This window comes from Gadus macrocephalus, chromosome 4 (assembly GCF_031168955.1).
Source record: "Gadus macrocephalus chromosome 4, ASM3116895v1".
Taxonomy (NCBI): domain Eukaryota; kingdom Metazoa; phylum Chordata; class Actinopteri; order Gadiformes; family Gadidae; genus Gadus; species Gadus macrocephalus.
Genome location: NC_082385.1, coordinates 19,104,921 through 19,126,715, shown reverse-complemented (window position 1 = coordinate 19,126,715; position 21,795 = coordinate 19,104,921). Strand labels below are relative to the sequence as shown.

Below are 21,795 nucleotides of genomic sequence, written 5' to 3'. Positions count from 1 at the left end.
CTTATCTATTATTTTATTTTATTGTATGACAATGTTTATATGTGAAGCACTTTGAGTCTGCCTTGTGTATGAAAAGTGCTATATAAATAAAGTTGCCTTGCCTTGCCTTATTCATTTGATGTTTTTTTTTTATATTCTATTCATTCACTCATTTCTTTTATTTAATTATTTGTATTTTATTATCTTCTATTTATTTATTTTTATTTTATTTTGTGAGAACATTTTTAAATTGTGTTATATAAACCTGACTTGACTTCTCTATTGTATTGCACTGTTCTCACATACTCATAATCAAGTGCATGGGCTCTTTTGAAAGCTGAGACTCTGTAGATCAGCACATAACAGACACAATAACTGTGTCTAGTACAGTAACAGAGTGACAGAGGCATGAATGTTGTTCTTCTCTTCCTGGCATTTACAAACATTTTGTTAACATGGGTAATATAGGATAGTTGCGATCTTAGAAGCACAACTGAGCCCTAGCCCCATATGTCTATGTCAAAGTAGATCAATAAGGAATGATAAACGACATTTTGACACATGTAAATGTAAATTTATGTCCATTTTTCTCAGTGTATTTTTGAAGACAGAGAAAAAGTACCCGTTCACCTACAATCCATACTGTAATCAAATAAGAACCCTTTGAGTACAAGCACAAGTTGGGTCTTAAATTAATGGTAGTCGTATGTGGATTCCTGACAACTACTTTGATTGTGAGTCAGAGGTTCTGCTATAGAAAACATTTTTTCTGTAATTTCTGTATTCTTTTTAATGATTTTCATAACCCAACCATCTCAAACAAAGTGTTATATGTTATTTGTTATAATACTATCTCTTCATTCATATTTCATAAATGTTTCCTTTGATGGACTCTTACTGACATTTCAATACCCAACATTCTGTATCAGCATGTTCGTAAAGGTATGTACAAGGACTGTTAGGTGGAGGAGCATAGTGTGTTTGTGTGTGTGGGGGGGGAAAGGCATTTTGAGGGGGGCATATCAGCATAAGTCAGTCACCGTAACTCACACCATACAGTTTGACATGGCATGCTGTGTACCTTTGAATCCTGAGCCTGACAGCTTTCCAATGGTGTATGGGATGCAGGGCTCTACAGTGCGCCCATTTCACTCACATTTGCGAGAGCAGAGTTCCCAATGATGGGAACTCTGATTGATGGGAACTCTGTTCCCAATGATTGATGGGAACTCTGTTCCCAATGATGGGAACTCTGATTTCCCAATGATGGGAAAACGAAACAAACAAATGAGGAAGAAATCGCCAGGAAGAAGGTTAGAGTGGAGAAAGTTAATGCTGTTACTGTTGTCGATAAAGTCAGTAAATTTGGACCGATGATTGTCCTTTACCATAAAAATGAATTGAACATCAATCCCACATATGACAATTAATCACACAGCCCCACAATTTATCGTCTTTGCCTAGCTCTCCTAGTTATTCTGAAATTCAATGATGAATGGTGGTGGTGTTTGCGTGCGTGTGCGTGTGTTTACAATGTAAATGTGTAAATTTATGTTAAGTTTAGGTATTTAATGGTGGTGTGTATACATAAAGTCCAATGGTAAAGGGGAAAAAATAATAATATAAAACAAGGGGACTGAAATGTGCATGTCATGTCCACAACAATAGTTTGGCCCATATGCTACCATTATTAATGAAATTAATGCAAAGTTACTCACACAGAATATGTATATGTGGACAATTGCTTGTTAAAAAAAGGCTATTTTAAGGAATTTTACTGGTTTTTACTTAAGGTGTCCTGGCTGGAACCAATGCAGCATTTGATGCTCTTGGACCTGGTACATGCGACTGGAAGAACAAATGTGTTGCATTTGGTGCAGATGGCGCTTCAGTCAACATGTGCATAGGGGAGTGAGTGCTCTACCCAAACAGGCAGCCGGACAGCATGTAATTCCCATTCATTGCATGCCTCACAGGTGAATGTACTTACAGTGTGCCCTAACTATATTACAGAATTTCATGGTTGATTGTATGCATTTGTCCATTAGTAATTGGCTACTGCTATAAGATTTGACTCTGTTTGTTGTCAATGTCTAGGTTGGAGTTGGCCATTCTCAACCTGCAGCGCAATGAGACAATGGTGGCCAAAGTCTATGACCTTCTCCATCTTGTGTGGAAGACGTACCACCAGAGCCCTAAATCCAGGCGTGAGCTGAACCTGATTGGAGAAGAGCTAGGTGTGAGGGTCTGCTCTCCTTCGAGCGTGAAAGGGACGAGGTGGATTCCCCATGTACACCGGGCACTGAGTGTGTTCCTTCGTGCAGGAAAAGAAGGGAGTCTGTCAATTGACAGTGGTCAGTATTCGGCTGTTCTGCACCACATGGACAAACTTGCCTCCTCAGCAACCAGTGCTGAAATTCAAGGGCATGCAAAGAAGGTACATTTTACCAAACCATAGTACCCATTGCTTATGAACCTGATTTATTTTGGGTTGCATTACTTAAAATCTAAACAATGTATTTGTTCTAACTGCCCCTGTTCAGATTAGGAAGGAAATACAGGAGATTAACTTCCGCGCATTTAGCAATTTCCTGGCTGACGCGTCTAATGAACTGGCCTCGCTCAGTTGCGTTCTGCAGAAGAACGACCTCATTCTTCCTCAAGCCATTTCAGCGCTGAGAAAGACAGTGATGGTGTTGCAGGCTATGCAGGAAACACCGCAAAGAGGAGGCATGCTATGTCAGTTCGTGGAATGTCTACAAGGGCAGGAAGAGATCTCATTTCAGGTTTGTTAGGGATACAGGAAATTGAGTGTAGTACAACAGCTTGCTTGAGCTGCTCCCCCCGCGACCCGACCCCGGATAAGCGGTCGAAAATGAGATGAGACAACAGCTTAATGAGAAATAGTCCATGACTACTCTTTTGTAATCACCTCACATGTCTTTTACATGTCTGTGTGAAATATTCTGTAGGTTGAATGTGCATGTTGTGTGCACAAGCTACTGGATGCTTTACAATTCCTTTGAGATGAATAGGTATGTTGTTCTTTTTCCATCATTCTTTCTTAAAGGGTGTACTACTCTCGGGAGAGGTCACAGGAATGCAGCACAGGCTACAGAGAAACAACACCACTGTGATCACCACCACTGTGGAAGCCATTAACAACAGATTCGGCAGTCTCATTAATGAAGACTCCGAAGACTACTCTGCAGTGAATTGTATGAAAATCTTTCATCACGACACCTGGCCTGAGAATACCAATGAACTGGTTGATTATGGCAACGATCAGTTGGAGGCCCTAATGGAGAATTTTCTTCCTGTCCGTACAAGGCACGTTGCTGTCAAATATCATGGATTTGATGGGTTACCAGATTATGAAACAGATGAGTAACAAACCTATGTTTTTCTCTCTCTAGCTCTAGATGCCAGATGGATGCTTTGCCAGGGGAATAGCAAAGTTTGAAGACCCTTGTCAGCCACATGTTTAAGGACAAGTCCTTAAGCAGCTTATGGCAAACTGTTTCAACCAAAGAGCCATACAGAACTGACTACAAGGTAACATACACTTCAGCACTTAAATGGAAGGTTGTACTTTAATTGTAATGAGGTATTTCTTGTATGTAGTTATTTATTTTGATCAGTCAGTATGAGTCCCTTTTAAATTACTCTTACAGAACATCCTACACACCTTGTGGACATACTGTTAGTCCTCCCAATTTCTGCTGCACAGTGTGAGTGGGGCTTTTTTGCGCAGAAACACCTCAAAAGCTCTTTGAGGAGCTGCGTGCATGTCTCCACCACAGAGGATCTTATCAGGATCACTACAGAGGGCCCCTCACTTGAATTATTTGATCCCACTAAATGTGCCGAAAACTGTCTGTCAGCTGGAAAAAGGTCACGTCGACCCAACTATAAGTCATGGCCAAGTGACTCTGACATGATTTTGGTGTAGCCTAAATGTGATTTTGACTATTTATGTTAATTTCGTTTTTTTTGTAAATTGGTGCTGTTTTGTGTAGCCTAAATGTATTCTTGTCTTAATTTTGTGTGTGCTGTTGGTGTGTGTAATTTCTGCACGCTAATAAATGTTCTAAAGAAAAAAAGTAGTTTTTTTAACTTAGGGGCATGAGTAGGGATGGGGATCGTTAATATTTATTGATATCGATACCTTTATCGATACTCCTTATCGATCCGAGTCTTTATCGATACCACTATCGATACATTTATATTATTTGGTGGAAAGACGACGCGACAATATGTTTTTAACGGAACTGGTATTGCTTTTATTGCTTAACAAGTGAGCATAACAAAAACGTTTCTAGCCTTCAATAAACATGGCTAATGTAATAGGCCACTTAGAAACATAAAACTAACAATAGAAAGAATATATCAGCAGCACCGAATAAAAAATAAAATGTCATAATGTATATAAAAGGAACACAAAAGGAAATAAAATATCAGCTCATAAAGGTATTTTTTTGCAGAAAACGCTCCTGGCTGATGGTGTCCCCAGCAGTGGAAAACACCCTCTCTGAAGGGGAACAATAAGGTAGCCGTGAGAGAGTTCTGCTAGCAGGGGCAGGGTGTCTCTCTTTGTCCACCACCAGAGAACTGGGTCCTCTGCCAGAGAAATCATAGGCAGGCTTCTGTAGAGCTGGAATTCATCACATACTCTCTGCTGAATGCTGCTGTTGGAGTTATTCATACGGATGGTCCGTCGCTCTTGTTCCTCCTCGGCAAAAAGCTCCTCTAAGGCACTCTTGGCCTTGGGTTGTGATGGTGGACTGACTTCAACCCGGGGATTCTCATACATAGCCTCCTCGGTTGTGTCGCTGTCCTCATGGGACTGGGACATCTGCTTCTGTTGCATTTATTGCTACAGCTGCCTCCTGCAAATGTTCCCAGGTGCTGTGCCTGACACTTTTGGCTTTAAACCTTGGGTCCATTGCCGTCACCTCTCCGAGGAACTGTTGGATTTTTTCCTCCTGGTAACGTCCAGATAGGTCAGTCAAAACCTTCCGTTTAATGTCGGACACAAACGAAGAGTCTCCTTCCTGAACTGTGAAGTGGGCCTTCAGTTTCATGAGTATCGGAAGGATCTGTCCACAGGTGGGGGTTTTCTCACTAAATACACACAGTGTAGAAGTGTACAGGACCTTCATGACCTTTATGAACTCCTCTGCTTTGGTAAAGTCCTCATCTGTGATCCCATCCAGTCGGTCCCTCTCAATGGGCTTTCTTATACGTGGATCCAACACTGCAGCTTGGAGAGCCGGATACTGCTCAAGGAACCTCTCAACCATCAGAAAAAGGGAGTTCCACCTGGTTTTCACATCCAGTATCATGGTGTGCTGAGGAAGTTTGAGGAGGAGCTGCTTTTCTTTTAGCACTATCTTCACCATTGAAGAACGTTTCATCCACACGATGACTGCTCTTAGTTTTGCTGCCCACCGGGTCACCGTAGCAATGCTGTAAACTTTTTGCGCAGCCAAGTTAAGGGTGTGGGCAAAGCAACCCAGTTTGAGGATGTCCAGCTTCTTTGCAGCAACATCCATGTTGGACGCGTTGTCTACAGTCATGACAACCACCTTGTGAGTAATGCCAAACTCTCCCAACACCTCCCCAATCTCCACTGCCACTGTTTCCCCAGTCTGCGCTCTGTAGACAGCTTTGGTCCGGAGGACTTTTTGGTGAAGCTTGCCTTGGCTGCTGTAATGGGCAGTTACAGTAATGTAGTGGTCTTGCGCTAAGCTAGTCCACCCATCACTTGTAATGGCTACCTTGCTAACATTTGCCAGCTCTGTAATGGCATTCTGCTTCTCCACCTCATACCATGCAGGGATGAGGGTGTTTGATAGAACAGTCCTGCAAGGAGGGGTGTAACGTGGATTGAGGGCCTTTGTCATTTCCCTAAACCAGGGTGATTCAACTGTTGCAAAAGGGTGCAAGCCTTTTACCACAAATTTTGTGACAGCCCTGTGACACTGCTCCACTTGATTAGAATGCATCTTCCTGGCAGCCAGGGTGAAGGGAGTTTGGAGTAGGCCCATGGGGGCTGGAGTTGAGGTGAGCTTCAGCTGACCACCATCTTAATGAATGGGTAATGGAAATAGTAGATATATTTTCACTTATAATTAAAAAAAAATCATTACAAGGTCCTCCAAATGTTCTTCTCAGACAGAAAGTGGGAAAAAAATGCATTTGAAGAAATGTCCGATATTTTGAAGAAATTAATTTTTTTGGTTTAAAAAATATGTAATTGTTCACAATTGTTGGTTAATGTATTGTCTACTGTCACTTTTCATCATGTTTTTAGTGATTAGGAAAATATTTAGGAATTATTCATTTTAAAATAAATGTCATTTTTAATCAAGTTAAATTAGTTTAATTATATATTCTAAAATGATTAGAGCACTACAACTGTATTACTCATGTTTCTCACCAAAAACTCAATTTCCCTTTTCTTTACGTTACACTTGAACGCATAACCTAGTAGTCATTTTACTGAGCCAACCTTAACGCATCATCATGCAGCACGTCTGAAACTTTATTTACTTTTCAAGGAACTAGCTTGTATGCTGCTGATTACGACACGGATTTCACTATTGGATTAGGCTACTATTTGTAACTGACGGGACAAGCTGCAAAGTCTGTGTGTGCGCTTACCGCTGGTACTGTGGACGCCCGGTTGTCGTGCGGCGGCAGGAGGAGGAGTCGGAGTCTTTTCAACCCCGAGATAGTCGAAGGTAGTGCATTTGGCCTTTATTTGATGCATGATGCTTATGTGTTTGGCCATTGAGGTTGTGTTCCCCCCTTTACAAGAAATGATTTTGCAACATAAGTTGCATTTCACTTCCGCTTTATCTTTGGGCTTGGTAAAATGAAGCCAAACTGTAGACCTTTTCGCCCGTTCAGCCATCCTCGTGAGTCGTGACGTGAGCGAGGTTAACTGCCAGACTGCACTAGTTTTACTTTTAATACCTGTTGTTTGTTTACAATTTCATTCAAAAACATTGGTGGACACGCTGCAGTGATTGGATTGATTATATTTAAATGCCGTGACGCGAGTCATGCGACTCCAGGGACAATAACGTTACAGGACACTACGGCCCTACGGGAGGAAAAAAACAACGAGACTCGATAGTGATATCGATAAGCCCAAACTTTATTGATTTTCGGGTTTTGAAAAAAGTGGAACCGGGTTCTTGATAGAACCGGGTTTCGATCCCCATCCCTAGGCATGAGTGCTCCTGAAAAAAAAAGTTTACGTAGAGCCCTGAGCCCTGTTTCAGGTAGCTGGTTTTGAGGCAACCCCAAGTTTGTTCGCTCTGAGTTAGTGGAAACTCCGTTTCAGGTAGCAGGTTCAGCGCAACCGAGAGTTAGTTGCTGCGGCAACATACGCCGTGGACCTAACCTGCTCGGGAGGTGGTTAGACCTACTCTGAGTTTGTTGTCTATAACGCCTCGTGCCCACTGCACCGTCAGTCAACGGACGTGGGAAGGCGTGGCTGACGGATGGGGGAGTAGTCTTTGCAGAGGCATACGTCAGCCAAGCCCAAGCATACGCGATCTGATTGGATGACGGAACCGTCGCTGCCAAAAAAGTTGAACATTTTTCAACTTTCTGACGGTGGCGAACGCTCCAACTGAACGGACGGATCCACAATGCATTGCGCGTCCGTCCCCATTCAAAGTCAATGGGCAACGGTCAACTGACGGAGGTAGTGGGCACGGGGCGTTAGGCTGAAGGCAGCTCTCCGACAGAAGGAAGTGTTAGAAATGGCATGTCCTTTTCTACGAGAGCCTGTGGACGTAGAGGCTGCGATCCTCAGAAGGAATCTCCGTGAGGAACGATTATTAAGACCCCGGTTGGATATACTTTATTTTCCTGATAATTTTCTTCACGAGCGCTATCGTTTTTCAGCGCAATCTATCATTTATTTAGACCACCTTCTCAGCCCCCATGTTAACTGTCAAACGCACCGGGGGCATGCTTTAAGTTTATTTTTTTAATTTTTTATCGCAATTAACGCATGTGCAGAATGATCCGCCCCGTGCATCCCACCTGCTCTGTACTACAGTCACTTCAACGTTGTGGCTTTCCCATGATCAGAGTAGCTGACTAACCACGGACCTATAACTGCTGCAAGTCAAGAAACTCATTTTAAGAATGCAAGGCAGAAAAGACCCTGGTACTGCTTTTAACCAGATGCTGTTCTTCTCTACATGCACATGCTCAGCATAATCGTCTGCATTGTTCACTGAAGTAAAACCCTTTGAGTAAACTGTTCAACAAAATAACTTGTCCCACCACAGCCCGTGTTCTAATAAAGACAATCTACTTATTATGAGGATTTTTTTATTTCCTGAAAGCACAAAAAAAAAAAAGTCATTTATATTGGGTATGTTTTTAGAGCAGGGAACAGTAGCCTATCCCAGTTTGCACCTCACCCACCTATAACTTATGTTCCAAAATTTGGATCTCCGAAGCATCCTTTTGCATCTTTTGAATTGTTACAATTGCATGGAGGTTGGTGAGGGCATCTGGTTCAAGTAGGGCGATGACGCCATCAGTAACTGGAAGAAGATGATTAGACAGTGCAATTATTACTTGAGCCAGAATATTGCCCCATCTAATTTGCAACGCGCTGGGTTGCGTGTACATATTTAATTATTTTGAATAACCAACCTCTTATACTGTAAAGGCACTTCTATCCTGGGGGGTGGGGGGGATCAGAGGAGCTCCCCCCAGGGATGCCCTCAGCCACAGGACCCATACTCTGTTGGCTGAGGGCCATCTCCTCAGCCTCTGTGAGGGCTGCAGGTGGTGGACCCCCTCCAGTCTGTCGGGCCTCTGCATTTTTTCGATTTGCTAACATGGAGGAAAATGTTACCCTAATATTCAGTAAGCGCTATTTTGAAGACACATATATATTTATAATGCATTTTGCCTAGGTGTAGCCTTCTAATATATCTAAATCCTATTAAATATTGGCAGTGTGGGGGTGGCTGGGAAATGTAGGCCTACTACTTACATTTACTGCTTAAATATAGTATACAAATATATAGCCTAATACATGTTGAACATAGCTGTTAAATTAGGTAGAGCAGGCAAAACAGCACAATTGATTTGATTTCAATTAAACATTAGTTTACCTGTTTAAACTATATTTTTGTACTTCATTTGCTGCCAAGTCCTCGTGGGGCAACTCGGGGTTGCGTAAATTCACACACACACACACACACACACACACACACACACACACACACACACACACACACACACACACACACACACACACACACACACACACACACACACACACACACACACACACATTTATTTGACTCACGCATTGACTTGTTCAGCTATTTCCTGCCAAGCTCTCTCTCGCGCTCTCGCTGCCGCGGCGGTATTGCTTTTTTTTGTTAAAATGGGTAACTGCTCGGCATACACGTTCATTAGAATTTCCAATTCCGTGGGGGAAAAGTAAGTGGATCTACGCTTTTGGTCCATGTTTGATCATGTTATCAGAGATCCATTGATGATGGCTCTTCATAGTCAACAGGCACGCCCTCAACCCAGAGTGAACATACTCAGAGTTGATTAACCCAACGCTGATCACCTGTTCTGAAACCGAAAACCCAGAGTTGCTTTTCAACCCTGAACTCTGAGTCAACCAACTCAGAGCGCAGGATTAAACTCAGAGTATGTTAAACCAGCTACATGAAACAGGCCTCTGATGGGATGTCAATATTATATGAAGTATGTAGTCTATCATTGACTTAATACACCCCACCACTCTCAGCTCTCTCCCCCCAAGTGTCCTGAGTTGGGCACTGCAAGGCAACTGGTTTTGCACCTCCTATTTTACTTTAAGGTTTTCATAGTGCCTCTTTAAAGACAAACCATTCATTTACTATTGAAAATTGCTTTTTGTTCAATATTGTAGCATCCAGCGTAGGTACTAGTGTTGGCTCGTTCGTTCGCGAACCGGTTCGAATGACCGAGTCTTTAGGACGAACGAACTGAACCGGTTCGTCTCTCTCGTTCGTTCGGTCGTCTCGTTCACCATTTGATTCACCGGAGACTCGACTGAACGAACGAACGAGTTTCCGGTAGCACTAACTCCACTGAGTCTGACTGACTCAACTGAGAACCGTGCAATGGCGTGCATTCCATGATGCGATTCACCGTTACCGGAAACTAGGCTGAATCGCGAACGACTCCTTTACGTTCAGTCGAGTTTCCGGTGAATCGATTCACCGGAAACTCTCGCTGTTGTGTTTCCATGTTCCAAGTTCAACGACTACATCAATGGCAAGCACATCCAGATTGAGACTGACCACCAACCGGTCATTATTCTGTCAAAACCCCTACACACGGCCCCGCAAGGCTGCAGCGCATGATGCTGCGTCTGCAGAGATACACCTTTCCGCTGATCTATAAGAAGGGAAAGCATATGTACCTGGCAGACATGTTGTCTCGTGCTCCAATGAAAACAATGGAACAGCACAGCAATGAGGAGGCTAATTTTGATGTGATGACTATCCAACACATCTCCTCCTCACGTCTCGGAAGAGCTCAGAGAACACACAGCAGAGGACAATGACCTGCAGGCACAAATCATCCAGCATGGATGGCCCAAGCTGGAAGCCAACCTGCCAACAAGCGTACGCTAGTACTTCACGTTTGGAGATGAGCTGACAATTGAAGACGGTGTCATCATGAAGGGACCCAAGGCCGAGACTCTATCATGCTCCGTCTGCAACAGCACAAAACCACATCAACAGAAGGAACCACTCAAACTTCACCCCATCCCGGATCTGCCATGGTCGACTGGAATGGAATGGCCAGCACTACTTAGTGCTGGTAGATTCATACTCAGGATGGTTTAAGATAGACCTGCTACGTGACATGACTTCCACCACTGTCATAACAAAGTTAAAGCGGCATTTCTCAGTTCACGGATGCCCCCACCTGCTTCTTTCGGACGACGGCGCTCAGTACACGAGCCAGCGGTTTAAGGACTTTGCTTCCACATGGGACTTTGTCCATTGCACCAGCAGCCCAGAATTCCCGCAGTCTAATGGCCTGGCAGAGAAGGCTGTCAGCAGCGCAAAGAAGCTGCTAGAAAAGTCCAAACGTGATGGAACGGACGTTTTCCTGAACCTGCTCAACATCCGGAACATTCCGCGTGACGTGACACTTATAGACTGATGTCAAGGCAAACACGCACCACGCTTCCACTCAGCAAGACACTCCTCGCTCCCACTGTCAAAAGCAGTGATGCTGTCAAAGCACAACTCACCAAAAAGCGGCAGTATCAGAAGGTGTGGTACGTCAAGACAAGCAAGCCTCTACGCCCACTATCTGAAGGTCAAGTCGTACGGATGCAGACTCAGCTTGGTCATGACCGTCTGGCGACAGTGAAGCGGATCTGCAAGGAACCGAGGTCCTACATCATTGAATCGGGCGGACACGACTATAGGAGGAACCGGAGGCACCTCCTGCCTGTCCTGGAGGCACCGCCGCCACCAGCACATCAGGTGGACAACGGCGACCAGGCTGCGTTCACTCCGCTGACCGGTGAGCCGTCACAGGATGGGACTCCTACATCTCTGGTCAGAGCCCGAGACGTCATCAGCGATGGCAAGGTGGTGCAAGGGCCGGCGCCACCCCTCCAGCAGCCTGCCCGAGATCTATATGTCACACCATCGGGACGCGTATGCAAGCCCAACCGTAAGTACCTGCAATAAGCACTGCAAGGCCTATGGGCTGTTTTTTTTCTATCGACTGTTGCAGTGACTTTCCACCAGATTGCTGTTTTTCTATTGACTGTTACAGTGACTTTCTACCGGACAGTTTTTTTGCATAGGGTCGGCTGTTGGACTGATGGTTGTCATTTTTCAGATGTTCTCTGAGTTTTTTTCGAACGATATGCAATGCTTGTACGCATTGTCACAGGTGAGCCTCCGTACCAAGCTAGAAGGTGTATGTGCGCATGCATGCTTAGACCGGTGGTGATTGCTGGTTGCTACCCAACGGATGCCGGTTAAATGAATGAACCCTGTAAATGCTGAATAAAGACCCTGAAAGATACAAAATAACATTATTGATAAAACATAGTAGGTGCAAAAGAGTACAATTAATGAATAAATTAACCAAGAAATACACACATACCAGAAAGGCTCTGCATTTTTCTTTACAAAATGGATACGATTGAAGTGGGAAAACATATATTAAGGTGTGTGTGATTAGTATATCATAGCAGAATAGTTCTGCATTGGTCTGGGGTGTTAGGGTCCCATAACATGGAAGCTATTGAGCAAAAAGCCATTTTCCATAGGAAATGGATGGGATTTAAAAACAATTTAAACAAAATAGGAGGTGCAAAATATACGTTTACACAAATTTTTAGTGAGGTGTGTCTTGTTAGTACCACATAGCAGGACAGATCTCCATTGGTCTAGGGTTTCTGGGTCCCATAACTTGGAAGCTATTGAGCAAAAAGCCGTTTCCCATATGAATGGGATTCTTAAAATTTTTTAATAAAATAGGAGGTACAAAATATACGGAAGAGGATTAGGGCCACACATAAAAAAATAATTAAATTCTGACTTTATTCTCAGAATTCTGAGAAAAAAGTCAGAATTCTGACTTTAAAGTCAGAACTACTGGTACCTGTAAGGACCAACCTCTGTGGGAGAGACACTTTGCTTTATGCAGTAGGAGGAAGAAGAAGAAGCCATTTAGGTCTTCCATCATTGATGGAAGACCTAAAGGCAAGTGAAACTTGCACCAAAACAACACATGTTCCAGTTTCACTCACCTTTTGGTCTTCCATTAACGAAATGGCTTCTACTTCTACCTCCTACTGCATAAAGCAAAGTGTCTCTCCTGAGACTTTTTTCTCAGAATTCTGAGATTAATTTTAGAATTCTGAGTTTAAGTCAGAATTCTGACATTAATCTTAGAATTCTGACTTTAAAGTCAGAATTCTGACTTTAAAGTCAGAACTATTTTTTTTTTGTTATGTGTGGCCCTAATCCTCTTCCGTAAGTCTTTTTAGTACCACGAAGCAGGACATGTCTTTATTGATCTGGGATGTCTGGGTCCAATAACTCGGAAGCTATTGAGCAAAAAGCCGTTTTCCATAGGAAATGAATTGGATTTATGAAAAATGTAAATAAAATAGGAGGTGGAAAATATGAATCTTTAGTGAGGTGTGTCTTGTTAGTACCACATAGCAGGACAGGTCTCCATTGGTCTGAGGTGTCTGGGTCCCATAACTCGGAAGCTATTGAGTAAGAAGCTGTTTTCCATAGGAAATTAATGGGATTCTTAAAATATTTAAATAAAATAGGAGGTGCAAAATATGAATTTTTAGTGAGGTGTTTCTTGTTAGTACCACATAGCAGGACAGGTTTGCATTGGTCTGGGGTGTCTGGGTCCCATGACTCAGAAGCTATTGAGGAAAAAGCTATTTTTCGTAGGAAATGAATGGGAATCTTAAAATATTTAAATGAAATAGACGCTGCAAAATATGATTTTTAGTGAGGTGTGTCTTGTTAGTACCACATAGCAGGACATGTCCACATTGGTCTGAGGTGTCTGGGTTCCATAAATCGGAAGCTATTGAGCAAAAAGCCAAGTGAAAATGAAAGCAAGTTGAACTTCAGTATCTTACCTGTACATGTGTCGGTGTTGTGGAGAATCCTCTGTGCTCAGAAAGTATCTGCATACGTTAAGAAAAGAACACACAACGGAGAAGCTAAGACAAGGTTATGAAGACGTGTTCGGTCATCACCTCCTGTGTTTTATTGTGTAGTCCATTCACAGACAGACCAAACACTCTTTTTTGTATCAGTTATAACTAGTTTATACCAGTATCAAGACTTTTATTTTCTGGTTTTGGTAAGATGGGAAGAGGTTCTTCTTTGTAAATAGTTTCTCTCTAAAGCCCAGTTCAGACCAAAGATTCACCTTGCAACGGCTTGCAACAAGACGGTTTTAGAACGTCGCAGGGGCGGTGTGAACGGGTCGTTGCAAGGAGTTGCAAGGAGTCGCAAGTAGTCGCAAGGAGTTGCAAAGAGTCGCCAGAGATTGAACATGTCAAATCGCAAGGTCCAGTTTTAGAACTCGGCGATTTAACTATTTCTCTTCAGCCAATCACAGCACAGAACAACTTGTACGTCACGGCCTTACTCTGTCCCGGTACCGTACTGTCCACTCCAGCATAAAAATATCCGATTGAAATATCCGATATCCGGAGAATGACAAAACACAGTAACACTAGCCTACTCTCAAGCAAAATAAAAATAAAACTAATTGCAAACCTTACTAATCGCAAACCTAACTAATCTAACCTAACCTACGCAAATGATGCTGTTGCGGCTCTCAGCTGTGCCAGAGCATTCACAGTTGCTAGGGAAACCACCTAGCGTCGCAGCCCATTGCAGCGCGTTGCAGCCAGTGTGAACGGCCCAGTTTTAGAACGTCGCAGCCCGTCTCGTCGCAAGGAGTTGCGAGTTGCAAGCGGTTGCAAGGCGAATCTTTGATCTGAACTGGGCTTTAGATCATTAAGTAGATAATGCTTGTTTAAACTGTTAGTACATGGTTTTCTGTAATGTCTCTTTCATAAAAAAATATATTTTGTCAAATAAAGTCAAACATAAATAAACAAGTATTTAATGTATTTTTGCTATTTATATAACACTTTACAATAAGGGTAAATTAAGGAACCATTCATTAAAATAGCAAAATGCAATAATTAACATTCACTAACAATTATTAGGGGAGAGCCGGGTCGATTGAAACACTTTTCAGTTAAACGTCTTTTTCAAAGATGACGTTACGTATACAAATAATTTTAACATAATAATAATAATAATAATACATTTAATTTAGAGGCGCCTTTCAAGACACCCAAGGTCACCTTACAGAGCATATAGTCATCATTCAAAACTATGCAAAACAGACTAGGAATAAAAGGAAAACAGAGGTTAAACATGAAGAATAATAATAATTAATAACACTCAAAGACGCCTAAAGTGAAGGGGGGACCTCACTAACCACCACCAATATGTAGCACCCACTTGGGTGATGCACGGCAGCCAATCGGTGCCAGAACGCTCACTACACACCAGCTTGAGGTGGAGAGTTAAGGTACGGCCACACCAAACGCGTTACCTGCGTACCACGCATATAAAATCGGCAATTTTTCCATAGGGAAGCATTGGTTTACGCGCGTATGAGGTGCGTACACGCGTATCATGCGTACCAAGCAACATTTTACTCGCTGTAGGGGCGTATGAGGCGCGTACATATACGCGCGTATATATACGCGCGCACATATACGCGCGTACATATACGCGCGTACATGTACGCGAGGAGTTAAAAAAATTGAACTTTTTACGCTCATACGCGCCGCAATAGCCAATCAGCGTTGAGCTTGACCCGACGTCACTGGCAGAGAGTAGTGAGCTTGGACAGAAGCATACGGCCGACATCTTTCTTTATTCTGTGTGGAAATAGTAACATAGTTACGCCATTAAATGCTTTTATGGAAACATTTTTAGCGAGAAATGTGCATTTTACTTTCATAATGTTCGCTCGGTGAATGTGAAGGATGTTTGGTTTGATAGTTATGACGAAGAGGGAATGCTCCGTTCACTTGCATGGACAGAGTCTCTGGTTACTAAGCAACCTCAACGTCTTGGCGGACTATATATCTGCTGATCAACACTACGAATGCTGGAAACACACCAGACACACCATGTGAAGTTATTTAACCCGATTATTGTTATTTATATCCAAGATTATTTAATCTAACCCGATCTAAACTCTATCACCCAAACACGGCGACGTTTGGGTTTCCTACCTCGGACTCCAGAGCAGCCATGTCCATGGCAGCCACGGCCGGCAACTTTCTTTATTCTGAGTGGAAATAGTAACATAGTTACGCCATTAAATGCGTTTATGGAAACATTTCTAGCGAGAAATGTGCATTTTACTCTCATAATGTTCGCTCGGTGAATGTGAAGGATGTTTGGTTTGATAGTTATGATGAAGAGTGAACACTCCGTTCACTTGCATGGACAGAGTCTCTGATTGCTAAGCAACCTCAACGTCTTGGCGGACTATTTCTCTGCTGATCAACACTACGAATGCTGGAAACACACCAGACACACCATGTGAAGTTATTTAACCCGATTATTGTTATTTATATCCGAGATTATTTAATCTAACCCGATCCAAGCTCTATCATCCATCCAAACACGGCGGCGTTTGGGTTTCCTTCCTCGGACTCCTTAATCCAGCGCAGCCACAGGCTGGGGGGGGGGGGGGGGGGGGGGGGTTTGGGCGGTCTCATCTACGCGCGTATGCGTACGCGCGTATCTGACCATTTTTGACACAAAATGGTCAAGCAACATTTTCGCTGCGTTACGCACGTACATGGTACGCGAGGTACGCGCTTGGTGTGTTCGCACCTTTAGGGATGAGGTGGAGAGTGAGGGAAAATAACATATTTAAACACTATCGACCATATTTAAACACTGTCGATCACATTTAAACAATATCGACCACATGTAAACACTAACGCCCACATTTAAACACTATCACCCACATTTAAACACTATGGACCACACGTAAACCCTATCGACCACATTTAAACACTATCGCCCACATTTAAACACTATCGCCCACATTTAAACACTATGGACCACATTTAAACACTATGGACCACATGTAAACCCTATCGACCACATGTAAACCCTATCGACCATATATAAACACTATCGACCACATTTAAACATGTAAACCCTATCGACCACAATTAAACACTATCGACCACAATTAAACCCTATCGACCACATTTAAACATGTAAACCCTATCGACCACATTTAAACACTATCGACCACATCCAAACACCATCGACCACATTTAAACACTCTCGCCAACACCTACACACTATCGACCACATTTAAACACTATCGACCACATGTAAACACTAGCGACCACACTCAAACACTATCGACCACATTTAAACATGTAAACCCTATCAACCAGATTTAAACATGTAAACCCCTCTTGACCACATTTAAACCCTATCGACCACATTTAAACCCTATCAACCATATTCAAACACTATCGACCACATTTAAACTATCGACCATATTTAAACCCTATCGACCACATTTAAACACTATCGACCATATTTAAACACTATCGACCACATTCAAACCCTATCAACCACATTTAAACCCTATCGACCACATTTAAACCCTATCAACCATATTTAAACACTATCGACCACATTCAAACACTATCGACCACATTTAAACACTATCGCCCACATTTAAACACTATAGACCATATTTAAACACTATCGACCACATTTAAACACTATCGACCACATTCAAACACTATCGACCATATTTAAACACTATCAACCATATTTACACGCTATCGACCACATTCAAACACTATCGACCACATTTAAACCCTATCGCCCACATTTAAACACTATCGACCACATTTAAACCCTATCGCCCACATTTAAACACTATCGACCACATTTAAACACTATCGACCATATTTAAACACTATCGACCACATGTAAACACTAGCGACCATATTTAAACACTCACACAATTTGATATATATCACTATATATATATATATAGATATAGATTTGTGCTGATTATATTATTACGATCTATCCTTGTATTTAAATTGCGGATCCCCATAAAGGGTATAAATTGCCATCCCCGTATTGGGTTCCAATAGGTTGACTGACTCTCCGTCCATCCTTCGTATCATCTGCTGTTCCAGCGCCAGACAAACGGCGGTGACACTACCGACGGAAAAAGCCGTTACATCCCATTGTTTGGAGTGAAAGCAGTTTCTCCCTATCCATATAATATATATATATATAGATCTACACATATAAATAGTTTATAAAAGAGTTAAAAGTTTACAAAAACACACTTAAATTACTTAAATTACTAAAAACAACGCAACACGCACGGAGCTACTGGATAAGCGTCCTACTCGCGTCGGCGCCATGGCAAGGCGTGTGATCAACAACTCACAGGTGTGTTCTCTTAATCACAAGTGAAATTTAATACATATGTTGGATGATCGAGCTGTTTTTTTAACTTTGAACGCAAATTGACATTTGTTTCAAACGCCCCGCCTAGTCGGGACGTTTGAAACACACATGCGGGACGAATGAAACAGCATATTTAAAAAATAATCTATTGCCCTTACTCTTGTTTTTACGCTACATACCAGACAACATACTAGTGTACTCGTCATTGCTAAAATTTCACATAATTCCGCATAATATAAATAGGTCAAAATATATTTTTGGCCCGTGCGTAATTGTCAAGATGCACATTTCGGTTAAAACTCACCTTTCTTCTTTTGGTCGACAAAAATTTGCATTAAATTTACTTATTTCCCTGTCCTAAGTAATGTTTAAGGATACACAGTTGAACATCCTTTTATTTATTTTAAACAAAAACTACCAGGTCAACAGGATATCACGAGACCTGTTACATCTGAAATCTATCCAAGCGCCGCACAGGGTTAATTTCTTTTCGACACGCTCAGCCCGGCGCACAGAAGCATCCGAAGTCTCTGTGGAAAGGTAAGTGGCTAAACTTATTTTTTCTGATAAATATTGTGTAATAGTCTGCACATTTACATGAACGTTACGTTGAAATCATAATAAGCAGAACTTTGACACTCTAGCTGATGGATGGTAATGGCTGGAGAAAAGGATAAATCGGCAAGCCATGTGTCGTGACCAAGAGCAAGGGTGTAGAAGGCTAGCCTATAGCTTATACCCAGCAGTTCTTAAGTGTGCATGTCCACTAAATTAAATTATTATTGTCATAATTTAATCTAGGCATTGTTATTTTTGATGCGTTACCATGATGGACGAAAAGTAGGCCTACCCTGCAAAATATTTAATAGCCAAGCTCCCACTCATAGCCTAACCCAGGCCTCATAGTTAGTTAGTTAGTTAATCAGTCTATAATGTTAAGTGAATTGTGCTGTAGGCCTACATTTACAGTATTTCCACTGCAAACTAGTGAAGACACATGGACAGTATAGTAGGCTGAATATTTTTATTCTTTGTCACACAGGTGACACAGGTAGTGTGCACTCCCGTCGGTGCAAGCCTCATGCGACCACTTGTAACAAAAGACACACTGGACCCACTCTTCCCCAGGCATCGAGGCGCTGAAGAGCTCGCAGCACACGAGGCAGCTGACGTCCTCGCTGGATAGGCCTAAATAAATTGGAGAAGTAGAGGCAGCAATAGTGGTGAACTCTGCTGCCTCTGGAACAGGACACACTAGGCCTAAGGTGGGGCTGACTCCATCAGCGGGCCAGGTGATGGTGGGAGGAGCAGCTGAGGTGGCACCAGGGGTGACTCCAGCAAGGGGGGCGGCTTCAGGAGCGGGCGAGAACAGCCTCTTCTTGGGAGCCCGAGAGGAGGGAGGCTGCTTGGCGGGACGACGCTGCTTCACAGTTCCCTGCTTTTCCGCCTCTAAAGCAGCCCTCACGGGGGTGTCCGTAAGTATAGCAGTTGTCCTGAAAACATTAAATTGGGCGTTTTAATGATAATTGAATTACTTTAAATGTGGTAGGTCTACATGACTGTAGACAAAGGAAGTCCAGACAAGATATGAGATGCAAGAGTAACTCCACTTGCCTCTTTCTCCCTCTTCTCTTTGTGATCTTTCTAGGTCCGGCCTTAGGGTAAGGCCGGACGATGTCCGGGCTGAATTCAACGGCCTCTCCCTCAGGCCGGACAGCTTCGTCAGGCCCGGCAGCTTCGTCAGGCCCGGCTGCTCGATCAGGTACATCCATGCCTGCCAAAGGACACATTTAAAAAATAAGCACTTTTAAATAAATGTTTATAAACACAGCTTCTCTGCCGTCCACTACCCTATGGACTTTTTTTATGAACTTGGACTTATGGGACTATTTACTTATCTATTATTAACCTTTGTTTAATCCTCTGTTGCTTCTGATGAACTGTTCCTACCTGAAGTGGCACCTGGAGAAGCGCTGACCTCGTCACCCGAAGCCTGGGGAGGAGGACGGTCTGTTGAATAGGCTCCGGCGAAGTCCTTTTCCTCAAATGCAGAGGGGTTAAAAGGCCAGATCCCTGGACTTGAGAACCCGGAGGTAATGTTGTTCACTGTTGCAGCCTTTGGTAAGGCTTCAGCAACGATGGAGGGCACATCATAAATTGAGATGTTTATCCCTGGGTGGCTCCTCATCCACCTGTCCGCCGCACTGTTTACGTACCCCTTTAGGGGGCCGAAGACACTAATGTCCATTGACTGCAACCTGTGGGTGCAGTGGGGAGGGAATGACAGCAGCACTATGCCATTGGCTCTGCAGTAATCAATTGCTGCAATTGACAGGTGGGACGTGTGATTGTCCAGCAGGAGGAGCAGCTTCGACTCCTTGGACACACGGGTGTGACTGGTGAAGTGGGCCAGGTACAGGAGGAAGTCTGGCTCCTTCATCCAGCCAGTTGGGTTGCCGCTGCCAGCACAGCCAACGGGTCCACCCCTCAGGAAGTGGTCTTTGAACCGCTTACGGGGGAAGATGAAGAATGGCGGAACAAGGTCGCCTTGCGCATTGCCTGCCAGGGCAACTGTGACCAGGGTCCCCCTCTCCGCTGAGGTCACTGACCCGACCTGCTTCTGCCCCATCTGGGCGACGACACGGTCTGGCACCTGGACAGTGGTGACCCCTGTAAATAGTTGTGTGAGTGTAGTTGTATATATATATAGTTGTGTGTATATAGTTGTGTTTTATGTTAATAAAGTTCATATTAAATACCGGTTTCATCAATGTTCCAAATGTCCTTGGCCTGGAACTGGTGCCGGTCCAGCACTGTCTTTAAATTTTGGTGGAACAAGTTTACATTTCTTTGGTTGAAATTTGACAACCGTTGTTGGCTAGTGGCCTCTGGACGCCGAAGGGAGAGGCTGCCACTGCGCTCCATGAAGGAGGTGAACCAGTCCTTCCCCGCCATGCTCTTCCTCGACCAGGATGAAGGGAATGGGCAGCTGAAGTGCACTGCCAGCTCAAAGGCAAATTTTCTGACCTGAAGGGGTCATAAAAAGTTGATGTACATTTGTGTGTTTATGTTTATGTTATTTGTTCATATTTATTAATTAAAGCATGTGCATAGCATACATGTGTGCCTGTCCTACAACTTATGTAGCCCTTTTCACAACACTGACCTCATTAGGGGTGAGCCCAAAATAAATGGCTGCTGCCCTCTTCAGGTAGTCCCTGACCTTTCCCTCCTGCGCTGCGTTAAAAACCCTATTGTGCGGGTTATAGCCAGGGGACCTAGCCGCTTCACTGCCCTCTTCTGCCCTCCGCTTGAGGTAGCGTGACAACGTCACATGGTTTATGTTGTTGGCCAACGCTGCCTGCCTCACTGAGCTCCCAGAATTGACCTCGCTGCAGGCCCTGGCATACACCCATGCAGGAACCAGCCCACGGGAGGTGGTTCTCCTTCTCACGCGCGGCATTTTTCACTCAGTAATAATCTGTTGTGATAAACACGTTTTGTTCATTCAAAATATGTTATTAATTCAAAGCAATAGTTATTCATTGCAAAACATTTATTAATTCTGTGATTTATACAGGTAATGATCGTGCAATGTTCGCGTAATTACGCATGGTGATGTGCGCGACGTTTGAAACAGGTGTTTCAATCGTCCCGACAGCGACTACTGACACTTAAACCTTTTTTACCTCTAAAC

General features: G+C 43.3%; 2 protein-coding genes and 1 long non-coding RNA gene across 3 annotated transcripts in view; all 3 read right to left on the bottom strand.

The window, feature by feature from the left end:
* LOC132455455 (inactive dipeptidyl peptidase 10-like) overlaps positions 1-21,795 on the bottom strand; it is a 234,018-nt gene that overhangs the window by 154,087 nt on the left and 58,136 nt on the right. The window contains exon 11 of the mRNA XM_060049316.1: positions 13,670-13,717. Coding sequence (XP_059905299.1) covers positions 13,670-13,717 — 48 coding nt within the window. The remainder of the gene's footprint in view (positions 1-13,669; positions 13,718-21,795) is intronic.
* Positions 7,767-9,312, bottom strand: LOC132455120 (uncharacterized). The gene is made up of 2 exons (XR_009525075.1): positions 8,668-9,312; positions 7,767-8,555 (listed from the first exon to the last, which is right to left on the bottom strand). It is a non-coding gene; the product is annotated as an uncharacterized LOC132455120 (long non-coding RNA).
* On the bottom strand, positions 19,108-21,053 carry LOC132455106 (uncharacterized). The gene is made up of 3 exons (XM_060048844.1): positions 20,858-21,053; positions 20,049-20,768; positions 19,108-19,872 (listed from the first exon to the last, which is right to left on the bottom strand). Exons 1-3 carry the CDS (start codon positions 21,051-21,053, stop codon positions 19,601-19,603), a joined length of 1,188 nt encoding a protein of 395 aa, XP_059904827.1. The 3' UTR covers positions 19,108-19,600.